At 49.0% G+C, this 22316-nt stretch overlaps 1 protein-coding gene across 1 annotated transcript in view; it reads left to right on the top strand.

Annotated features, from left to right (window-relative positions):
• The window catches only part of BRWD3 (bromodomain and WD repeat domain containing 3), a gene marked incomplete at its 5' end in the record, with an annotated part of 114466 nt that overhangs the window by 49414 nt on the left and 42736 nt on the right, over positions 1-22316 (top strand). The window contains 13 exons of the mRNA XM_068250065.1: positions 1-14; positions 1403-1573; positions 2953-3136; positions 6415-6508; positions 6602-6748; positions 7943-8019; positions 9696-9861; positions 15984-16100; positions 16269-16376; positions 18064-18188; positions 19469-19551; positions 20874-20985; positions 22033-22094. The exon at positions 1-14 is cut by the window's left edge and continues 212 nt beyond it. Coding sequence (XP_068106166.1) covers positions 1-14; positions 1403-1573; positions 2953-3136; positions 6415-6508; positions 6602-6748; positions 7943-8019; positions 9696-9861; positions 15984-16100; positions 16269-16376; positions 18064-18188; positions 19469-19551; positions 20874-20985; positions 22033-22094 — 1460 coding nt within the window. The remainder of the gene's footprint in view (positions 15-1402; positions 1574-2952; positions 3137-6414; positions 6509-6601; positions 6749-7942; positions 8020-9695; positions 9862-15983; positions 16101-16268; positions 16377-18063; positions 18189-19468; positions 19552-20873; positions 20986-22032; positions 22095-22316) is intronic.

The following is a 22316-nucleotide window of genomic DNA, read 5'->3' as shown; positions in this document are numbered from 1 at the left end:
ATATGTATCCAATGGTATTGTGCCTCCTGTTCTATCCATGTGTTGTTAGACACCCCTTTCCTCCTTGTTTATGGCCAAATCCCTGGTCCTTGCACATCCTTCTCTTTCTCATCATCTGTGTTTTTCTTTGGCAGTAACTCCTATATGACTCTCTTGCTCTCTTATCCCTTTTCTGTCTTTTATCGGTTTCCCTATCTGTCCTTTCCACTCCCACATCTCCAGCTATCTGTCCCTTCCTTCCCCACGGTCTTTACTGTATGTTATGCTTGCTCTGCCGTATGGTGACCCTTTAAGCAATGTTCTGATGTGCTGATGGTACAATCCAGTTAGCCCTCCTAGTAATGGCTTCTCCTGGAGTGTAGGGGGTTGGGTTCTAGTGACCCCTGTGAGTAATGGTTTCTCCTGGACGGTAGGGGGGTGGGGTCTAGTGACTTATGCTAGTAATGGTTTCTCTTGGCGGGTAGGGGGCTGGTGTCTAGTGACCCCTGTGAGTAATGGTTTCGCCTGTAGGTTAAGGGGTTGGGATCTGGTGACCCCTGTGAGTAATGGCTTCTCCTGGAGGCTAGGGGTTGGGGTCTAGTGACTACTGTTAGAAATGGTTTTGCCTGTGTGTGTGTGTGTGTGTGTAATGTGTGTGTGTGTGTGTGTGTGTGTGTAGTGTGTGTGGTGTGTGTGTGTGTGTGTGTGTGTGTGTGTGTGTGTGTGTGTGTGTGTGTGTGTGTGTGTGTGTGTGTGTGTGTGTGTTGGGCTCTAGTGACTCCTGTTAACTGTTAGTAATGGTCTCTCCTAGAGGGTAGAGTCTAGTGACTCTTGTTAGCAATGGTTTCTCCTGGAGGGTAGGGGGCGGAGTCTAGTGACTCTTGTTAGTAATGGTTTCTCCTGGAGGGTAGGGGGCGGAGTCTAGTGACTCTTGTTAGTAATGGTTTCTCCTGGAGGGTAAGGGGTGGAGTCTAGTGACTCTTGTTAGTAATGGTTTCTCCTGGAGGGTAGGGGGCGGAGTCTAGTGACTCTTGTTAGTAATGGTTTCTCCTAGAGGGTAGGGGGCGGAGTCTAGTGACTCTTGTTAGTAATGGTTTCTCCTGGAGGGTAAGGGGTGGAGTCTAGTGACTCTTGTTAGTAATGGTTTCTCCTGGAGGGTAGGGGGCAGAGTCTAGTGACTCTTGTTAGTAATGGTTTCTCCTGGAGGGTAAGGGGTGGAGTCTAGTGACTCTTGTTAGTAATGGTTTCTCCCGGAGGGTAGGGGGTGGAGTCTAGTGACTTCTGTTAGTAATGGTTTCTCCTGTAGGGGTGCGGTTTGCTTAACTCTCGGGTAACCTATGAGGGTCTAGGCCCCCCCTCCCCCATTAGTATTGGTTTCTCTTGGACTGCAGATGCTCAGTGTTTCCTGGTCTCTCTCTGCCAGGGAATGGAGATGTGGTGGAACAAGTGATCGGCCAGCAGACTGACAGCCAGGAGGAGAGCATTCTGGACGGGAGGATCAGAGAGCTGCAGAGGGAGCAGGACCAGCAGCACACGGAAGAGGCGGAGCCTGTGGATAACCCTCCAATGAACAGAGCCGGTCCTGGAGTCGCCTGTGAGTGTTCCCTCTCTGGGATGAGGCTGATGAAACATTTCATTATTAGCAAAGTCCATAGATCTCCTTTATTAAGCTGGCCTAAAGGTGGCCATGCAGCCAGCGATCATCAAATCGGATGAAAATCAGTTGCCACATGTCCACCCCATTGATGATTCAATCAATTATGGGCTGAAATCGGTCACATACGTAAGTTGGACATGCTAGAAATCTCGATTGAAAGTGCTCGATTGGGTGCACGTCAGTAACAGGGTTTCGATATGGCAAAGACCTATCTCTGGTGGCCGTCATCCCAGATGTCCTGCTCCCCCCCCCCCCCCCCCCCCCCCCACGCAAACACACACACACACACACGTACACGTTCACACTCTGTGCACACGCACTGTACACACACAATCTGTTACCTGCCCAGACGGGTTCCTGATAGCAGCATGAATCTACCAGGAATCGGCCTAGCAACGCTGCCTGCCTGAAGGCCCCACTTAGTGTAAAATGTCATCGGTCCCCCCCCCCCCTCGTCCCGCGCCTCCCTCCAGTGCCTGTGCTTTCAAAATTCTCACCTGTCCCGCTGGCATGACTCCTGGTGTCTACCAATGTCACCACCATTATTGCGAGGGCTGTACAGCACTGCCGGTATTGGGGTGACAGTGCAGGAGGCCGGGAGTTGCGCCAGTGGGACAGGTGAGATTTTTCACCGGGCGCGTAGACTTTTTTTTCCCTTGGGAGCAGGCAGGCGGTGGCGCTAGGCCGATTCCTGATAATTTTATGCTGAAATCTGTCGGGAACCAGTCCGTGGTGTATGGGCAGCCAACAGATCTCTCTTTGATCAAGTTCAATAAGAAAGAGATCTGTCTGATCGTCAATCTGCCCATACATTGTTAGATATATGGGCAGCTTAAGAGATTCCCTGATTTCTGTAACTGCAGCATCCACATGTTGGCATCAGATAAATAGAACAGCATTGGTTGGAGTTGCCCTTTAAGGGATTGTCTTGCTGTGTGTTGTTGGGCGCAGCTCGAGCTGCTAGGAAACTGGATCAAAGTGCACCTGTCACTAAATACATCTGGAAGCTCCTCTCTGGACAGATGTGTTCATACTGTTCTTATAAAAATAATTACTCTGTCCAAAGTCACTGAGGACATAAGCCAACGTTTATATTTTAATGGTTTTTAAGTCGATAATTTTGGGCGCCGCCCACTGTTTGGTGTTTTTGTCAGTTTTTAACCACTGATTATCTAAACTAAAGGTAGATAAACAGAGTTCTTTTTAGAAATGCTTTGGTTGTATTTTGATTTTTGGCCACTAGAGGTCATTGTCGCTGCATGATACGGTTTCCCCCTCAACAACTCTCTCACCCATCTCATCGTTGTGTCTCGTAGTTATGCGGAGTCAGAGCTTTGACTTGTCGTCCCCACCGAATGTCGGCCTCCGACGCAGCGGGCAGATTGAAGGTGTTCGTCAAATGCATCACAACGCCCCCCGCAGCCAGATGGCCACCGAGCGGGACCTGATGGCATGGAGCAGACGAGTGGTGGTGAACGAGCTGCAGCATGGTGTCAGCAGGTGAGGCATGCTGGGAAACCTCAGCAAATGGTACAGTCCAGCCTGGATCAGACCAAATCTACATAACGGCTCAGTTTAGTTATCTACCTGACTGGGCTTGTCTGAAACGTCATAATACGCCTATTAGTGAAAGTCTTCTAATAGGCTCATTAGCCCCACCCAGGAGGAAGGCGTTGGGATTAGCCCCCACCTAGGAGGAAGGCGTTGGGATTCGCCCCACCCAGGAGCAAGGCGTTGGGATTAGCCCCACCTAGGAGAAAGCAGTTAGGATTAGCTCATTAACACCGCACAGGAGAAAGGCGTTGGTATTAGCCTCACCTAGGAGGAAGCAGTTAGGATTAGCACATTTTATCAGCATCTGATCCACATAACTAACAGCTGTGTTCATTAATCAGTGATTTGATATCCCCAACATTATTTTCTAATGTGAAGCTAATTAGAAAGTCATGATAATTTTTCACTGTTCATGAATCCAAACCCGCTTTTGCCCTGTAGATACACATGCTGGCATTTTTCTTTTTAAATGACGATTAAGATAGAAATTCTAATTGCATAATCTGGGTATAGGCAGTGAACCAGTTACTGAAGCAGGAGGATGATACTGGGGAGAGGCAGTGAACTAATTACTGAAGCAGGAGGATGATACTGGGGAGAGGCAGTGAACCAATTATTGAAGCAGGAGAATGAGGACACTGGGAAAAGGCAGTGAACCAGTTACCGGAGGATGAGGATACTGAGATTCCTTATCTCACTCTGTACTAACCTGTAAGTGAACCTGCCATAACTGCCAGTCTAAAGCACACCTGAAATAGGGAGAGGGGGAGAGTTAGATATTTACCTTTTAGTTGGCAGCCTGTGGAGGGTCCAGAAGCTTCCCAGATCCCTCAACACCCCACCGATTCAGTGCAAAGTTCCCCTTCATCTGCTGGCCTTGATCCCGTCGTGGACTAGCGCGTACAGAGTGAGCATGTGCGAGTAAGGTTTGCACATGCCCTGTAGAACGAAACTGCTTATGCACAGCTTGTTTTCTCCATGCATGAGCACTTTTTTATGCTCAGTTGCATAGGTATGGGGGTCCTGTGTTGGAACGGTGGTCTATATGAGGATCCAGGACCTCCCAGAGGCTTCCTTCTACTGAGGTTAGTATCTAGCTTTTTTCTCACATCAGGTGTCCTTTAATTGATATGAAGGCATCCTCTGTATAGACAGCATTCTGCAGGGCTCCCCTGTAACGGTCCGTCCTCTTCTGATCCACGAGGGCAGCATGGCCGGACATGTCACCCTGGTTATATGCTGGCAGCTGATGCCTTGCTTGCAGGAAGATTTAGGGTTTGAACATTTGGGGGCCAGCTGTAAATTGTCCTAGCTGGCTGCAGAGTAAGATTGCGAGGCCATTTATAATAACTCTACATTTTATGTAAACCTATATAAATTCCGTAAAAGAAAAAAATCTCTGGGCTTGCAGAAGTGATGAGAATCAGTTATGGTGCATGTAGTATGCATTGTAAAGGACTACTGTTGTGAGAGAGATATGGAGGCTGCCATATTTATTTACTTTAAAACAATACCGGTTGCCTGGCTGCCCTGCTGATCATCTGCCTCTAATGCTGGGCATACACGGCAACTTGTATCCTAATCAATCGTGCCGCTGATGGCTCGATTGATAATATCCGACAGGTCCGATGACCTGCCGGATAGATTCCCCGCTCGATCCCCGCTGGAGGACAATAGCGAATCGAGCGGCTGATAAGGAGCGCCGGCGGGGACGAGCGGGAATCGATCCGTGCAGACGAACTAATTGGCCGCCGGATCGACCCGTGTATGCCCGGCATAATACTTGTAGCCATAGACCCTGACCAAGCATGCAGATCAGGTGTTTCTGACTGAAGTCTGACTGGATTAGTTACATGCTTGTTTCTGGTGTGCAGATTACCACTGCCAAATAGATCAGCAGAACAGCCAGGCAACTGGTATTGTTTAAAAGGAAATAAATATGGCAGCCTCCATATACCTCTCAGTTCAGGTGTCCTTTACAGAGACACTGAAGCAAATAAAATATTATGATCTAATGATTTGTATGTGTAGTACAGCTAAGAAAAAAACATTAGCAGCAAAGACTTAAGTCTAATATTGTTTCCAGTAAGGGAAGAGCTAAGAAACTCCAGTTGTTATCTATGCAAAATAGCCATTGAGCTCCACGACTTTCAAAGTCGCAGAGAACTCTGCCAGACACTTGAGATAATAAGCTTTAAAAGACATCTTTTTTTCCCTCTGCAGGTAAGATTTTCCAGAGCAGGCTAGTGAACTTTTGAACCCATTTAGAATGCTGAGTAGTGTCTAAACTGCAAATATTAGAGAATGATGCAATGTTATAAAAAACACTGTATTGCTGAAAATAAAAATATGAGAATATTTTCTTTTGCTACTAAAATTCTAGTAATTATCCGTATTACACAACTAATTCATTATATCATAATTTTTTTTTTCGCTTCAGTGTCTCTTTAAGAAGGCAGAGTGTTGATTCTAAACTGCAGCCGTGACAGTCTGAAGCAGTCCTAAAAATAAAGCTATAAAAATGAGAATCTTTTGTATACTACTAATTTTCTATTTACCATCCATACTATACATCCAGTTCATTATCTCATACGTTTTTCACTTCAGGTGCACTTCAAAACGAGGCAGTGGAGAAACCATTGCAGTGAATTTAATCTGCACTGTATTTGTTTAAAGAGAATCTGTACTCTAAAATTCTTACAATAAAAAGCATACCATTCTATTCATTATGTTCTCCTGGGCCCCTCTGTGCTGTTTCTGCCACTCCCTGCTGCAATCCTGGCTTGTAATTGTCAGTTTTAGGCTGTGTTTACAAACAAAAGACATGGCTGCTAACCAGAGTGTGATAGGCTGAGAGGAGAGCTTGGAGAGGGTGTGTAAAGCTTATGCCTATCACAAGCAGTGCTGCACATTCCACACATTCCAGCCTCAGCCCGACAGAGCCGACAGAGGAAAGAAGATAAGATTTATTAGAGACAGTGCAACTAGGAAAGGCTGCAGTATGCCAGAGTACATCAGAACGGGTATAGGAACTTATAGGATAAAAGAAATAAGGCTCAAAATTTTGTTACATAGTCTCTTTTAATCTCTCATTATCGTTAATCCCCCATCATCTTACTGTGGCTGGACTGGATGTTTACAGCCAGAAGTCCGAATTGGAGAACCGTTGTAATTTAGCTGTTTTTCTTTCTAAGTTTTTGATGGAGGATTTTGTCTCCCTGCAGGGTCCTGGAGGAGTGCAGGACGGCCAAGGGGGACATGGAGGTCTTACTCTACACCACTGAAAAGAAGAGGAAGCCGTCCCATCCCATGCAGAGGGTAAGAATGTCCGTCCATCCTTCCTAGCGCCAGTAACGGTCTCTCCATCTATGGCTTGTGTCTGTGAGATCATTTGTGTGTCTCTCTCTGCAGAATGATTATCAGGCTTGCAGCGGACGAGCTCTCCGCAAGATCCAGAAGAAGCGTCAACATGCCTACCAGACCCGCTCCAATATAGAACGCGATTCACAGGCCAGCGCTCCCAGCACCAATCGGGAGGATTCACAGAGCTCTTCTGAGGTGTGACACTGAGGCCATTGTCAGTCCTGCTGTCAGGAATCACTCTTTAGATCCGCCCCAGAGGAGTGTGTGTAGATCCGCCCCAGAGGAGTGTGTGTAGATGCGCCCCAGAGGAGTGTGTGTAGATGCGCCCCAGAGGAGTGTGTGTAGATGCGCCCCAGAGGAGTGTGTGTAGATGCGCCCCAGAGGAGTGTGTGTAGATGCGCCCCAGAGGAGTGTGTGTAGATGCGCCCCAGAGGAGTGTGTGTAGATGCGCCCCAGAGGAGTGTGTGTAGATGCGCCCCAGAGGAGTGTGTGTAGATGCGCCCCAGAGGAGTGTGTGTAGATGCGCCCCAGAGGAGTGTGTGTAGATGCGCCCCAGAGGAGTGTGTGTAGATGCGCCCCAGAGGAGTGTGTGTAGATGCGCCCCAGAGGAGTGTGTGTAGATGCGCCCCAGAGGAGTGTGTGTAGATGCGCCCCAGAGGAGTGTGTGTAGATGCGCCCCAGAGGAGTGTGTGTAGATGCGCCCCAGAGGAGTGTGTGTAGATGCGCCCCAGAGGAGTGTGTGTAGATGCGCCCCAGAGGAGTGTGTGTAGATGCGCCCCAGAGGAGTGTGTGTAGATGCGCCCCAGAGGAGTGTGTGTAGATGCGCCCCAGAGGAGTGTGTGTAGATGCGCCCAAGAGGAGTGTGTGTAGATGCGCCCCAGAGGAGTGTGTGTAGATGCGCCCCAGAGGAGTGTGTGTAGATGCGCCCCAGAGGAGTGTGTGTAGATGCGCCCCAGAGGAGTGTGTGTAGATGCGCCCCAGAGGAGTGTGTGTAGATGCGCCCCAGAGGAGTGTGTGTAGATGCGCCCCAGAGGAGTGTGTGTAGATGCGCCCCAGAGGAGTGTGTGTAGATGCGCCCCAGAGGAGTGTGTGTAGATGCGCCCCAGAGGAGTGTGTGTAGATGCGCCCCAGAGGAGTGTGTGTAGATGCGCCCCAGAGGAGTGTGTGTAGATGCGCCCCAGAGGAGTGTGTGTAGATCCGCCCCAGAGGAGTTTGTATTATACAGAACCACTCTGGAGGAGATTCTGTAGATCTAGACCAAAGTTCTCCACAGGAGATTGTGTTTAGTTGCTCTGGGGAATTTGTTGTTGTGAATTTTATCTTCTGTATTTTTTTTTGTTTGAACATATGTATTCACCATCCTCTACAAATGCTAAATTATAATTTTAGGATGAGGAATCGCGAGTGTCCAGTGAGGCGTCAGGCAATGAAACAGCTCCGCCATGGCAGACGGAGAGCTCCTCCAGGTACGGCCCCCAACTTTTTTTCTGCTCAGTTAGTTAAATAAAGAGAAAACTGTTCAAGCCATTTTCCATCTGCCCCTGATGGAAGCCAATCCTAATGTCATTTCTTCTCTTACTTCCCCCTCCTAGAAACTGCACTGTCATATCTAGCTTGCTTTGCAAACACATGTGAGCACAGCATAGATCGTATTTCAGCAGCTTTTGCAGAGGGGTGATGTTTGTTTCCCTTCTCAGCTTAATGCTGAGTACACACGTCTGATAAAGATCGTTCAAAAACAGGCGATACCGATAATTGGAACGATAATCGTGCATGAAAAAAACACGCACGATCGTTCTAGTGAACGATAACGATCCTTATCGGGCAATTCAACCGATCCAACCCGGCGGATTTTTTCACACGATAATCGGTCGATCGTTATAATGTGTACTGAGATCGTGCGATAAAAAAGATCTGCGATGTAGTACGCATGCTCAAAAATCCGGACGTTTCTTTGCTTTGTTTTGAATAAAGGCCTATAACGATCGCAGTTAATGTATTGATTCGATTGATTGATGCACCTGTATTGCGTTATCGGTTATTTCTTATGACACGTTTCCGCTGACCGAACGTTAAATAACGTACCTCCCACTACTATAAATATTTTACAACTAAAATAACAATTGGCTATTAAATATTATCTTTATGTGTGTACGGAGTCGGCCGATTTGTTTCTGATGTCACTTCCTTTTGCGCACGCATATACTATCGTTCGTCGTTCCTTTTTTTTTTGTAGAATTCGTTCTCATCTGTACACAGTCATTCGTTACGGCCGATAAATCCCATCTAATTTAAATATTGTTCACACGTCGTGAATCGTTCGTTTCCAATGATCTTTATCGCACATGCATACGAACCTTTAGCCTGTCACACTGAACTGCCCTCAGCCAATCAGTAAGGAGAAGGAATGTGGGAGGAGAGATAACACGTTTCCCTCTCCCTGGCAATGTACCAGGCTGACTGAGATAAGATTCACTACAGCAGAAACATTTATGATTATATTGGAATGCTTGCAATGCAGACTGCATGTAAACTACATAATAAACGCAATAGTTAAATGGAATTTGATTTTATGCCTGACGATCCTGCTTTAAGGCTGAGTTCACAGTGTGGTGTTGCTGTGCGATGTAACCGAGGCATTGTAACTTAGACAGTCGCACTGCAATAAAGAGTCTATGCGACATTCAGAGTGCATGCTGTGTGCTGTGACCCAACAAAGTTAAGTATCCCACGCAGTGTGTTACCGCATAATGCACACGGTAACAGTGCCAGCCGGGTAGCAGCGTATGTTACCGCATAATGCACACGGTAACAGTGCCAGCCGGGTAGCAGCGTATGTTACCGCATAATGCACACGGTAACAGTGCCAGCCGGGTAGCAGCGTATGTTACCGCATAATGCACACGGTAACAGTGTCAGCCGGGTAGCAGCGTATGTTACCGCATAATGCACACGGTAACAGTGCCAGCCGGGTAGCAGCGTATGTTACCGCATAATGCACACGGTAAGAGTGCCAGCCGGGTAGCAGCGTATGTTACCGCATAATGCACACGGTAACAGTGTCAGCCTGTTAGCTGCATATGGGGCTGTATTAGGAGTTTTCTGTTGCACTTCTGCCTCTGACAGCGATTTCCTCTTCCAGCGACTCAACCAGCGAATACTCAGACTGGACGGCCGATGCCGGAATAAACCTCCAGCCTCCGAAGAGACAAACACGACAGACGACGAGGAAGATGTGCAGCAGCTCCGAGGAGGAGAACGCGAAAGAGGACGACAAGGAGAGGAAACGCAAACAGACCCGCAAAAAGGTCTGTATAGAAAGAGTGAAGCATGGGAGGAGGAAAGGGGTCTGTGAGGGTGGGGAGAGCGAGGGGGTGATGTGTTCATGTTATTTCCATTACTATCGGTTTATAATTCTTCCTTATGACTATAACATGACTTGTGCGGTTTTGGGTCCTCTTTTGTGACATCCTTGTCCAGGCCCCGCCCTCACCCAAAGGCTGCATACTACTGGCTTTCCAAACCACGCCCTTATTCACAGGCTGCATACTACTGGCTGTCCAAGCCCCGCCTTCATCCACAGGCTACTTTCTACTGCCTTTCCAAGCATCGCCCCCTCATCTGTGAGCTGCATCCTACTGCCTGTCCAAGCCCCGCGCTCATCCACAGGCTGCATCCTACTGCCTGTCTCAGCCCCGTGCTCATACCTAGGCTGCATCCTACTGCCTGCCTCAGCCCCGCGCTCATACCTAGGCTGTATCCTACTGCCTGTCTCAGCCCCGCGCTCATCCACAGGCTGCATCCTACTGCCTGTCTCAGCCCCGTGCTCATACCTAGGCTGCATCCTACTGCCTGTCTCAGCCCCGCGCTCATACCTAGGCTGCATCCTACTGCCTGTCTCAGCCCCGCGCTCATACCTAGGCTGCATCTATACAGCCTGTCTCAGCCCCGTGCTCATACCTAGGCTGCATCCTACTGCCTGTCTCAGCCCCGCGCTCATACCTAGGCTGCATCCTACTGCCTGCCTCAGCCCCGCGCTCATACCTAGGCTGTATCCTACTGCCTGTCTCAGCCCCGCGCTCATCCACAGGCTGCATCCTACTGCCTGTCTCAGCCCCGTGCTCATACCTAGGCTGCATCCTACTGCCTGTCTCAGCCCCGCGCTCATACCTAGGCTGCATCCTACTGCCTGTCTCAGCCCCGCGCTCATACCTAGGCTGCATCTATACAGCCTGTCTCAGCCCCGTGCTCATACCTAGGCTGCATCCTACTGCCTGTCTCAGCCCCGCGCTCATACCTAGGCTGCATCCTACTGCCTGTCTCATCCCCGCCCTCATACCTAGGCTGTATCCTACTGCCTGCCTCAGCCCCGCGCTCATACCTAGGCTGCATCCTACTGCCTGTCTCAGCCCTGCGCTCATACCTAGGCTGCATCCTACTGCCTGTCTCAGCCCTGCGCTCCTACCTAGGCTGCATCCTACTGCCTGTCTCAGCCCTGCGCTCCTACCTAGGCTGCATCTATACAGCCTGTCTCAGCCCCGTGCTCATACCTAGGCTGCATCCTACTTGCTGTCTCAACCCCGCGCTCATACCTAGCCTGCATCCTACTGCCTGTCTCATCCCCGCGCTCATACCTAGGCTGCATCCTACTGTCTGTCTCAGCCCCGCGCTCATACCTAGGCTGCATCCTACTGCCTGTCTCAGCCCCTCGCTCGTACCTAGGCTGCATCCTACTGCCTGTCTCAGCCCCTCGCTCATACCTAGGCTGCATCCTACTGCCTGTCTCAGCCCTTCCCTCATACCTAGGCTGCATCCTACTGCCTTTCTCAGCCCCGCCCTCATACCTAGGCTGCATCTATACAGCCTGTCTCAGCCCCGTGCTCATACCTAGGCTGCATCTATACAGCCTGTCTCAGCCCCGTGCTCATACCTAGGCTGCATCCTACTTCCTGTCTCAGCCCCGCCCTCATACCTAGGCTGCATCCTACTGCCTGTCTCATCCCCGCCCTCATACCTAGGCTGTATCCTACTGCCTGCCTCAGCCCCGCGCTCATACCTAGGCTGCATCCTACTGCCTGTCTCATCCCCCCCCCTCATACCTAGGCTGCATCCTACTGCCTGTCTCAGCCCTGCGCTCATACCTAGGCTGTATCCTACTGCCTGTCTCATCCCCGCCCTCATACCTAGGCTGTATCCTACTGCCTGCCTCAGCCCTGCGCTCATACCTAGGCTGCATCCTACTGCCTGTCTCAGCCCTGCGCTCCTACCTAGGCTGCATCTATACAGCCTGTCTCAGCCCCGTGCTCATACCTAGGCTGCATCCTACTGCCTGTCTCAGCCCCTCGCTCATACCTAGGCTGCATCCTACTGCCTGTCTCAGCCCCTCGCTCATACCTAGGCTGCATCCTACTGCCTGTCTCAGCCCCGCCCTCATACCTAGGCTGCATCCTACTGCCTGTCTCATCCCCGCCCTCATACCTAGGCTGTATCCTACTGCCTGCCTCAGCCCCGCGCTCATACCTAGGCTGCATCCTACTGCCTGTCTCAGCCCTGCGCTCATACCTAGGCTGTATCCTACTGCCTGTCTCATCCCCGCCCTCATACCTAGGCTGCATCCTACTGCCTGTCTCAGCCCTGCGCTCCTACCTAGGCTGCATCTATACAGCCTGTCTCAGCCCCGTGCTCATACCTAGGCTGCATCCTACTGCCTGTCTCAGCCCCGCCCTCATACCTAGGCTGTATCCTACTGCCTGCCTCAGCCCCGCGCTTATACCTAGGCTGCATCCTACTGCCTGTCTCAGCCCCGCCCTCATACCTAGGCTGTATCCTACTGCCTGCCTCAGCCCTGCGCTTATACCTAGGCTTCATCTTACAGCCTGTCTCAGCCCCGTGCTCATACCTAGGCTGCATCCTACTGCCTGTCTCAGCCCCGCGCTCCTACCTAGGCTGCATCTATACAGCCTGTCTCAGCCCCGTGCTCATACCTAGCCTGCATCCTACTGCCTGTCTCAGCCCCGCGCTCATACCTAGGCTGCATCCTACTGCCTGTCTCAGCCCCTCGCTCATACCTAGGCTGCATCCTACTGCCTGTCTCAGCCCTTCGCTCATACCTAGGCTGCATCCTACTGCCTGTCTCATCCCCGCCCTCATACCTAGGCTGTATCCTACTGCCTGCCTCAGCCCCGCCCTCATTCCTAGGCTGCATCCTACTGCCTGTCTCAGCCCCTCGCTCATACCTAGGCTGCATCCTACTGCCTGTCTCATCCCCGCCCTCATACCTAGGCTGCATCCTACTGGCTGTCCAAGCCCCGCCCTCATACCTAGGCTGCATCCTACTGCCTGTCTTAGCCCCGCGCTCATACCTAGGCTGCATCCTACAGCCTGTCTCAGCCCCGCACTCATACCTAGGCTGCATCCTACTGCCTGTCTCAGCCCTGCGCTCATACCTAGGCTGCATCCTACTGCCTGTCTCAGCCCCGCGTTCATTCCTAGGCTGCATCGTACTGCCTGTCTCAGCCCCTCGCTCGTACCTAGGCTGCATCCTACTGCCTGTCTCAGCCCCGCGCTCATACCTAGGCTGCATCCCTACTGCCTGTCTCAGCCCCGCGCTCATACTTAGGCTGCATCCCTACTGCCTGTCTCAGCCCCGCGCTCATACCTAGGCTGCATCCTACTGCCTGTCTCAGCCCCTCGCTCATACCTAGGCTGCATCCTACTGCCTGTCTCAGCCCTGCGCTCATACCTAGGCTGCATCCCTACTGCCTGTCTCAGCCCCGCGCTCATACTTAGGCTGCATCCCTACTGCCTGTCTCAGCCCCGCGCTCATACCTAGGCTGCATCCTACTGCCTGTCTCAGCCCCTCGCTCATACCTAGGCTGCATCCTACTGCCTGTCTCAGCCCTGCGCTCATACCTAGGCTGCATCCTACTGCCTGTCTCAGCCCCGCGTTCATTCCTAGGCTGCATCCTACTGCCCGTCTCAGCCCCGCGCTCATAACTAGGCTGCATCCTACTGCCAGTCTCAGCCCCATGCTTATGCCTAGGCTGCATCCCTACTGCCTGTCTCAGCCCCGCGCTCATACCTAGGCTGCATCCTACTGCCTGTCTCAGCCCCGTGCTCATACCTTGGCTGCATCCTACTGCCTGTCTCAGCCTCGCGCTCATACCTAGGCTGCATCCTACTGCCTGTCTCATCCCTGTGCTCATACCTAGGCTGCATCCTACTGCCTGTCCAAGCCTCGCGCTCATACCTAGGCTGCATCCTACTGCCTGTCTCAGCCCCGCGCTCATACCTAGGCTGCATCCTACTGCCTGTCTCAGCCCTGCGCTCATACCTAGGCTGCATCCTACTGCCTGTCTCAGCCCCGCCCTCATACCTAGGCTGCATCCTACTGGCTGTCTCAGCCCCATGCTCATACCTAGGCTGCATCCTACTTCCTGTCCAAGCCCCGCGCTCATACCTATGCTGCATCCTACTGCCTGTCTCATCCCCGCCCTCATACTTAGGCTGCATCCTACTGCCTGTCTCAGCCCTGCGCTCATACCTAGGCTACATCCTACTGCCTGTCCAAGCTCCGCCTTCATGCACAGGCTACTTCCTACTGCCTTTCCAAGCCTCGCCCTCATCCATAGGCTGCGTCTCACTACCTGTCTAAGCCCCACGCTCATTCAGAGGCGGCATACTACTGGCTGTCCAAGCACCGCCTTAATTCACATGTTATATTTTACTGCCTGCCCTCATGCATAGGTGTCATCCTACTGGCTGTCCAAGCCTTGCCCTCCTGCATAGATGTCATCCTACTGGCTGTCCAAGCCTCGCCCTCATTCACAGGCGGCATACTACTGGCTGTCCAAGCCTTGCCCTCATTCACAGGCGGCATACTACTGGCTGTCCAAGCCTTGCCCTCATTCAGAGGCGGCATACTACTGGCTGTCCAAGCACCGCCTTTATCCACATGCTATATCTTACTGCCTGCCCTCATGCATAGGTGTCATCCTACTGCCTGTCCAGACCCCACCCTCAGATATAGCCCTCATCTGTGGGCTTTATCCTACTGCTTGTTCAAGCCCCGCCCTCGTCCACAGGCTGTATCCTACTGCCTGTTCAAACCCCACCCACATCCACAGATTGTATCCAACTGCCTGTATAAGCTCCACCCTCATACACATGCTGTATCCTACTGCCTGTCCAAGCCCCACCCTCATACCTAGGCTGTATCCTACTGCCTGTCCAGGCCCCACCCTCATACCTAGGCTTTATCCTACTGCCTGCCTAAGCCCCACCCACATCTTCAAGCCGCATCCTAATAGACTTGACTGTTTTAATGACCTGATATAACCATTCCTAATGTGCAATTCTTTGTAGTCAGTCCAGGCAATAAGCACAGATAAGTGGATGTAACAGGCCTCCAGCAGATGTCTGTCTAAGTGAGCAGACATTGCCCCTCCCCCCTAATACAATATTAGTACACACAGTCATTGTTCTTTCATAGAGTTCCTCCCTCAGGCCTATTGTTGTCATTTTCACACAGATAAGGGCTGATTCAGAGGGCTGTCGGCATCTTATTTTACTGATGCTAAAAGATTTTCTGCTACCGAGTAAAAAGCGGTTATCATTCCCTCATCGTGTTGCGTTTTAAGCACCCAGAGATATATACGGATCCGCAAATGGGGATGACACTAGATGCTACACACAGTGTCTCTGTAAATTTGACTGACCGTGGTGCTGACGCAATTGCTGGAAATTGATGGTAGACGCAATGAGATGAACACTTCCATTCACCTCAGTGCGGTATGGGGTGGATCCCAGCACTAAACAAGGTGGACGGACGCTGGCTGCGCCGCTGAACTGGCCCTAAAATCAGCTCTGGCCATCATCCTAACATTGCAATCACTTGTACTGAATGTTACAGTATTATGCAGGAGAACAGAGGCGCCAAAAGGATAAAAGGAAGCTAAATGAGCTTAAAAAAAAAATAGAGGAGGTAGTGGTGGACTTACCTCCTCCAAGTAGACACACAACGACTGTAGTAAAGACAGTCAATATATTTTATTTATGAACTCCAAATATGCAACACGTTTCGCAGGTTTGATCGGCCGCTTCATCAGGCAATAACAACGGAGCAATAGCATATGTGGTCAGTAGAAGAGCCAGGCACCTCTTTTTCTCTCATCTGCAGAGAGCGACTTCTTATTCCTGAGTGGGGTCAGGAAAATCTCCCCACCTGCCTTTACAGTGGTTGCCTAATGGTAACCCTGGTTTGTAAGTATTAATATTTATTCTATCTAGTAACCATTTACCAGTACATATTACACTATCGGGGCTCTTGTTTTTATTGGGTGTTACAGTACTTCACATGTCACACATGCTTGTGGTAATCTGGGCAGATTTGTGGTGGAACATTCAGTATTTTCCCTTGTTTCCCTTCTAGAAACAGAACGACTTCCTGTCCATGGAGGGGGAGCCGAGCGAGGAGTGGATGCCGCCGCAGTGGATCCTGGATACCATTCCCCGCCGCTCTCCCTTTGTCCCACAGATGGGGGATCAGGTAAGAGCTGCTTCCATCTTCTGCTGTAGTGAGGGCTGCATGGAACCTGCCATTCTTGGCTGCCTTAGTGTGATTTGTGTCATGTGACGTGTGATCTGTGTTAGTGACAGGTCCTCTAATTATGTGTTCAGAGTCAGAGCTGACCCGTCTGTTCTGTGTTTTATGCAGGTAATCTACTTCAAACAAGGCCACGAAGCGTATGTGCGAGCCGTGCGCAAGTCCAAAATCTACAGCGTGAATCTGCAGAAACAGCCATGGAACAAGGCGGAGCTCAGGGTAAGGATTATCCAGCTGCTCCCACCATTCCCTGCTGCATGTCGGGGAAATCCCAGACTTTAGGGGCAGGGCACTACAAGCCCCAGCATGCCTCCTTAGCGGAAAAAAAATAATAAGTGAAGGCTTTTGAAAAGCAGAATAAATAGTGATGTGCTGCAAGTGGCTTACCTTGACTTTGTCATTTGTCATGTAGTACCAGAGTAGTCCACAAGATGGCAGCACATTCCTGTATATAAGCTTTTGTTAGAGAACCCGAGGCGGGGTTCTTCCATCGCAATCCATATACAGAGGCTGGGTCTGTCTATAGAGCCCAGCCTCTGTTGCTAGTTAGTTTCCTCTAAAGACCCCCCTGCGCGCTGTCAGACCCCATAAATCACAGCCGCGCTACACGGCTGTGTTTAGCTCACTACTGTCAGTCTCAGCTGCTCCCCCGCCTGCTGAATCGCTCCGGTCCCCGCCCGCGTCCCTTCCCTCCAATCAGCGGAGAGGGAAGGGACGTGGGCGGGGACCGGAGCGATTCAGGAGGCGGGGGAGCGGCGAGACTGACAGTAGTGAGCTAAACACAGCCGGCTGTGACACGCTGGTAATTACTAGGTAATGCCTAATGATGTTGATCCAGGGATTTTATCTGATTGCCATCTGGAGTCGGGAAAGAATCTTTTCCCTTTTGGGGCTAATTGGACCATGCCTTGTAAGGGTTTTTCGCCTTCCTCTGGATCAACTGGGATATGTGAGGGAGCAGGCTGGTGTTGTACTTTGTTCTCTGGTTGAACTCGATGGACGTATGTCTTTTTTCAATCCAAATAACTATGTAACTATGTAACAAAGTAATGTACTTACAGGCTCAGCAAAGATCAAAATCGCATGTAACAACTTTCATAGGAGTGGATCTAATCTACCAGTGGTGCGGTACCCCCTCTCAGTCAGCGCTGTAGCCGTCAGCGTCCTGGTGACCCGGACTTCTGGTTTTCAGCAGAGTAGGCAGGTCATACCTCCTCTGTGCCTCCAACATCATTACGCTTTTCTGGGGTCTTTGCCTTCGCCAGATGACGTTGGAGAGCACTCGGCACATTTAAAGTAGGGTGGGATGTTGTCATGGTAACTGACAACAGTTCTTGCGGTCTGCATAGCGGAAAGAGATTCCTAGCCACTGGCAGCGCGAGCCGATGCTGGATCAATGTAAATACGAGGTTTAGGGTAGGGAGACCGGCAAACATCTTTGTATAGGTCCTTTCCAGGGAGGCCTTTTGTAACGAATGAAGTAAATGCTGAGAATCCCCCATGAGGACGTGGGACTAGTTCAAAACCAGTCAGATTCTGTAAGTAATAGCAACGTAGCAGAAAAATAATTTTATTCTGGGAGTATGTATGTGTACACATGTATTTTACATTTTTTTTGCGACAGTGGTCCTTTAAAGAGAACCAGAGACGAAGCACCCTCATGTATTTTACCATATATATCAATGGGAACATGACAGTAAACACCTACCCTGCTCTCTGTTTCACTCCAGGCTTTGCCTGGGATGATTATAGCTGAGTCAGTCTTCTGTGATGTCTTTTCAAGCCCAAGTCTGTCCCCTTGTGGCTTTGCTTTCCTGCTATTTATCCTCCAAGCAGCAATGCAGAGCCACAAGGGGGCAGACTATTCTGCAACAGGATATCCACTTTCTGCTGTCTTTATTCCCAGGAACAAGAGTGCTTGAAGATTGTGGGGATTAAGTATGAGGTTGGACCGCCTACGCTCTGCTGCCTGAAACTGGCCTTCCTGGACCCGACTTCCGGCAAAATGAGTGGAGAGTCCATATCACTCAAGTAAGTCCCGCCTCTCTGTGGGGATGAAGGGGCGGGGACTACTATCCAGACTGTGGGGCGCTGGATATGATGTGTAAAGCTGCTCATTAACGGCACAATATTTCCCTCAGACGCGATCATTCGATCATAAAGTTTTACAATTGAATTGTACAGAAAACCACGCAGCATGTGGAGAAAATTAGCGTGAAACGATTTTATGGTTGATTGGAATACAGAATTTGGTCCATCGGAATATTTGATTTTATGATTGTATCTGAAAACAGAAGGTGCACTAACTGACCCATTTACGGGAAAAATCGATAATTACTTTCTGATTACTTACGATCGCGCAAATCTAATTGAGTGATCGCTTCTGAGCTAAATATTGTACGGTTAATGGGCACCTTAAAGGATACCCAAACTGACATGTGACATGATGAGATAGACATGGGTATGTACAGTGCCTAGCACACTAATAACTATGCTGTGTTCCTTTTCTTCTTTATCTGCCTGAAAGAGTTAAATATCAGGTATGTAAGTGGCTGACTCAGTCCTGACTCAGACAGGAAGTGACTACAGTGTGACCCTCACTGATAAGAAATTCCAACTATAAAACACTTTCCTAGCAGAAAATGGCTTCTGAGAGCAAGAAAGAGATACAAAGGGAAATTTCTTATCAGTGAGGGTCACACTGTAGTCACTTCCTGTTTGAGTCAGGACTGACTCAGCCACTTACATACCTGATATTTAACTCTTTCAGGCAGAGAAAGAAAAAAGGGAACACAGCAGAGTTATTTGTGTGCCTGGCACTGTACATACCATGTCTACCTCATCATGTCACATGTCAGTTCGGGTATCCTTTAACAGGTCTTTAAGATTGTGATATGCGTGTCGTCTCTTAGGACATTCATGGTATAGCTTTAAATCTGAGTGGCAACTAAATACTTATACAATTTCTGTGGAATTTTCATTCACCAAATGAGAACCGCAAAGTGCAATAGCCGTGCAATCACAGCAAAATCGCAATAGCTAAGTGATTGCGGTCACGTTCCTTCAATCGCAAGTGTGAACTGGCCCTTACACGCAAACCCAATGCGATTTTGTTCCAATTTTACAAAGCAGTTTAGCGGTGATGCTAGGGGCGCAAGGAGAAAATGCAGCATGCTGAACTTGTGCAATCAGGAAATATCGCATTGCATTAGTATAAAAGGGTTCCTGTGATTTTCATTATTGTGCTGATGTCCTTGTGTTTTGTGGTTGGAGAATGTAGCAGAATAGTAATGTCTGTCCTCATGGCGCAGGTACCACGACATGCCCGACGTCATCGACTTCCTCGTTCTTTATCAGTTCTACAAGGAGGCCAAGGAACGCAACTGGCAGATCGGTGAGTGGAAACACAGAAAACACATGTTTGGTGGTATCCGGCATCTCGCGCACTGTACCTCCATCTTTCTACTGCCTTGCATGTGTGCGCCTGCATTATTACTATATTACGTGGCACCAAATGGATTGTTATTATTTTATTATTATGTATTTATATAGCACTGACATCTTCTGCAGCACTGTACAGAGTAAATAGTCATGTCACTGACTGTCCTCAGAGGAGCTCACACTCTAATCCTACCATAGTCACAGCGTAATGTCCTACCATATTATTATTATGTATTTATATAGCACTGACATCCTCTGCAGCACATTACAGAGTACATAGTCATGTCACTGACTGTCCTCAGAGGAGCTCACAATCTAATCCTACCATAGTCACAGTCTAATGTCCTACCATATTATTATTATGTATTTATATAGCACTGACCTCTCCTGCAGCACATTACAGAGTACATAGCCATGTCACTGACTGTCCTCAGAGGAGCTCACACTCTAATCCTACCATAGTCATAGTCTAATGTCCTACCATATTATCATTATGTATTTATATAGCACTGACATCTTCTGCAGCACATTACAGAGTACATAGTCATGTCACTGCCTGTCCTCAGAGGAGCTCACAATCTAATCCTACCATAGTCATAGTCTAATGTCCTACCATATTATTATTATGTATTTATATAGCACTGACATCTTCTGCAGCACATTACAGAGTACATAGTCATGTCACTGACTGTCCTCAGAGGGGCTCACACTCAAATCCTACCATAGTCATAGTCTAATGTCCTACCATATTATTATTATTATGTATTTATATAGCTCTGACCTCTTCTGCAGCACATTACAGAGTACATAGTCATGTCACTGACTGTCCTCAGAGGGGCTCACACTCAAATCCTACCATAGTCATAGTCTAATGTCCTACCATATTATTATTATTATGTATTTATATAGCTCTGACCTCTTCTGCAGCACATTACAGAGTACATAGTCATGTCACTGACTGTCCTCAGAGGAGCTCACAATCTAATCCTACCATAGTCATAGTCTAATGTCCTACCATATTATTATTATTATGTATTTATATAGCTCTGACCTCTTCTGCAGCACATTACAGAGTACATAGTCATGTCACTGACTGTCCTCAGAGGAGCTCACAATCTAATCCTGTCATAGTCTATATATATATATATATATATATATATATATATATATATATATATATATATATATATATATATATATATATATATATATATATATATATATATATATATATATATATATATATATAATGTGTGTGGGTGTGTGTATATGCAGGTGACCGGTTTCGGAGCATCATTGATGACGCCTGGTGGTTCGGGATGGTGGAGAGTCAGCAGCCCTTCCAGATGGAGTATCCGGACAGCCTCTTCCAGTGCTACAGCGTCCAGTAAGGAGGGGGGGGGTCTCTTCCTGTCTCTGCCGTGTACTCCGCTCAGCCCTGGGGGGAGGGACGCCTGCAGGGATAACTGACCCTGTACATGCTCTCCAATTCTGTCTCTGCAGAGAGAGAGGGAGAGAGAGACAGAGAGTGAGAGAGAGAGAGAGATAGATAGAGAGAGAGAGAGAGTGTTCCTCGGGGGCGGGGAGAGCATTGTCCATTCTTCTTCTAGTACTTCTGAAGAGCCCCCGAGGGTGCAGCCCACTGTTTACATGACAGCGTGGTATGGTGTATATTAGCGTATACAGTACAGTATACAGTGTACCTCTAAAAAGAAGTTATTACAGCCGTGGCAAAGCTGAACTAGACATTTAAATGGAATTCAGTTAAAGAGGGACTGTCATAGTGATGATATGTTAAAGTGGACCTGAACTCTTGCACAGGACAGAAGGAAAACATAAAGAAATGCATCCTGTATGTATTTAGAGAGTTTAACCAGTCTAATCCCCCCTCACCTGTGACTTATCACAATTGTAATTCGATCGCTCAGCTGTATCAGCTGACTGCCATGACAGAGCAGCTAATTTGTAAACACAGGATGTTAACCTTATTTCTGCTTCCATGAAAGCAGGAAGTGGACACACTGCAGATTTATTGCAGGACTTGTATCCGCTGTAACAAAAATGTTTTTCTTTAAAGGTTATTATGCTTTTGCTTATCTTTTAGAGCAGAAAGGAAGTTCTGAGTTCAGGTCAGTTTTAGTGCTGATGTGGAGTTCTTCCATGCTGTACTAGCAGACCGTGGCCATTGTCACTCTGCAGCAGTCACAGATGTCACCAGTGTTCTGGAACGTAGTTTACACGCGCGGTCAATGAGATGCTTTTCATTCAGACTGTCATGCAAATTGTATGCAGGCTGGGTCTGGGACTGTGCATTGCCAAGCTGCATGTCATTTGCATAGCATTTGCATGCAGTGTCAGGATTAGCATCCCATTGGCCGTCTCTAGGGGCGTGTGATGATGACATGAGACGTGACGATGCGTTTCCTCTTTCCAGCTGGGATAACAACGAGCGGGAGAACATGAGCCCCTGGGATATGGAGCCCATTCCTGATGGCAGTAAGTGCTTTTCCTTCCTCCTCTGTCTAATACAGTTACCCCAGCAACCAATCACAAGTCTGATACACCAAGAACCCATCATGATTGGCTGCTGTGGGTTGTATCGCTGTTGTATGTGTTTAGAAGATAATGCCTCTATTAACCTCCCTAGCGGTATGGACAGAAATGTCCGTTCAAAAAAACATGCTGTGAACAGTATAAACATGCATACACATCAATACT

Source organism: Hyperolius riggenbachi, chromosome 8 (genome assembly GCF_040937935.1).
Source record: "Hyperolius riggenbachi isolate aHypRig1 chromosome 8, aHypRig1.pri, whole genome shotgun sequence".
Taxonomy (NCBI): Eukaryota; Metazoa; Chordata; class Amphibia; order Anura; family Hyperoliidae; genus Hyperolius; species Hyperolius riggenbachi.
The sequence above is the reverse complement of the archived record's forward strand: the minus strand, read 5'-3'. Positions and strand labels throughout refer to the sequence as shown.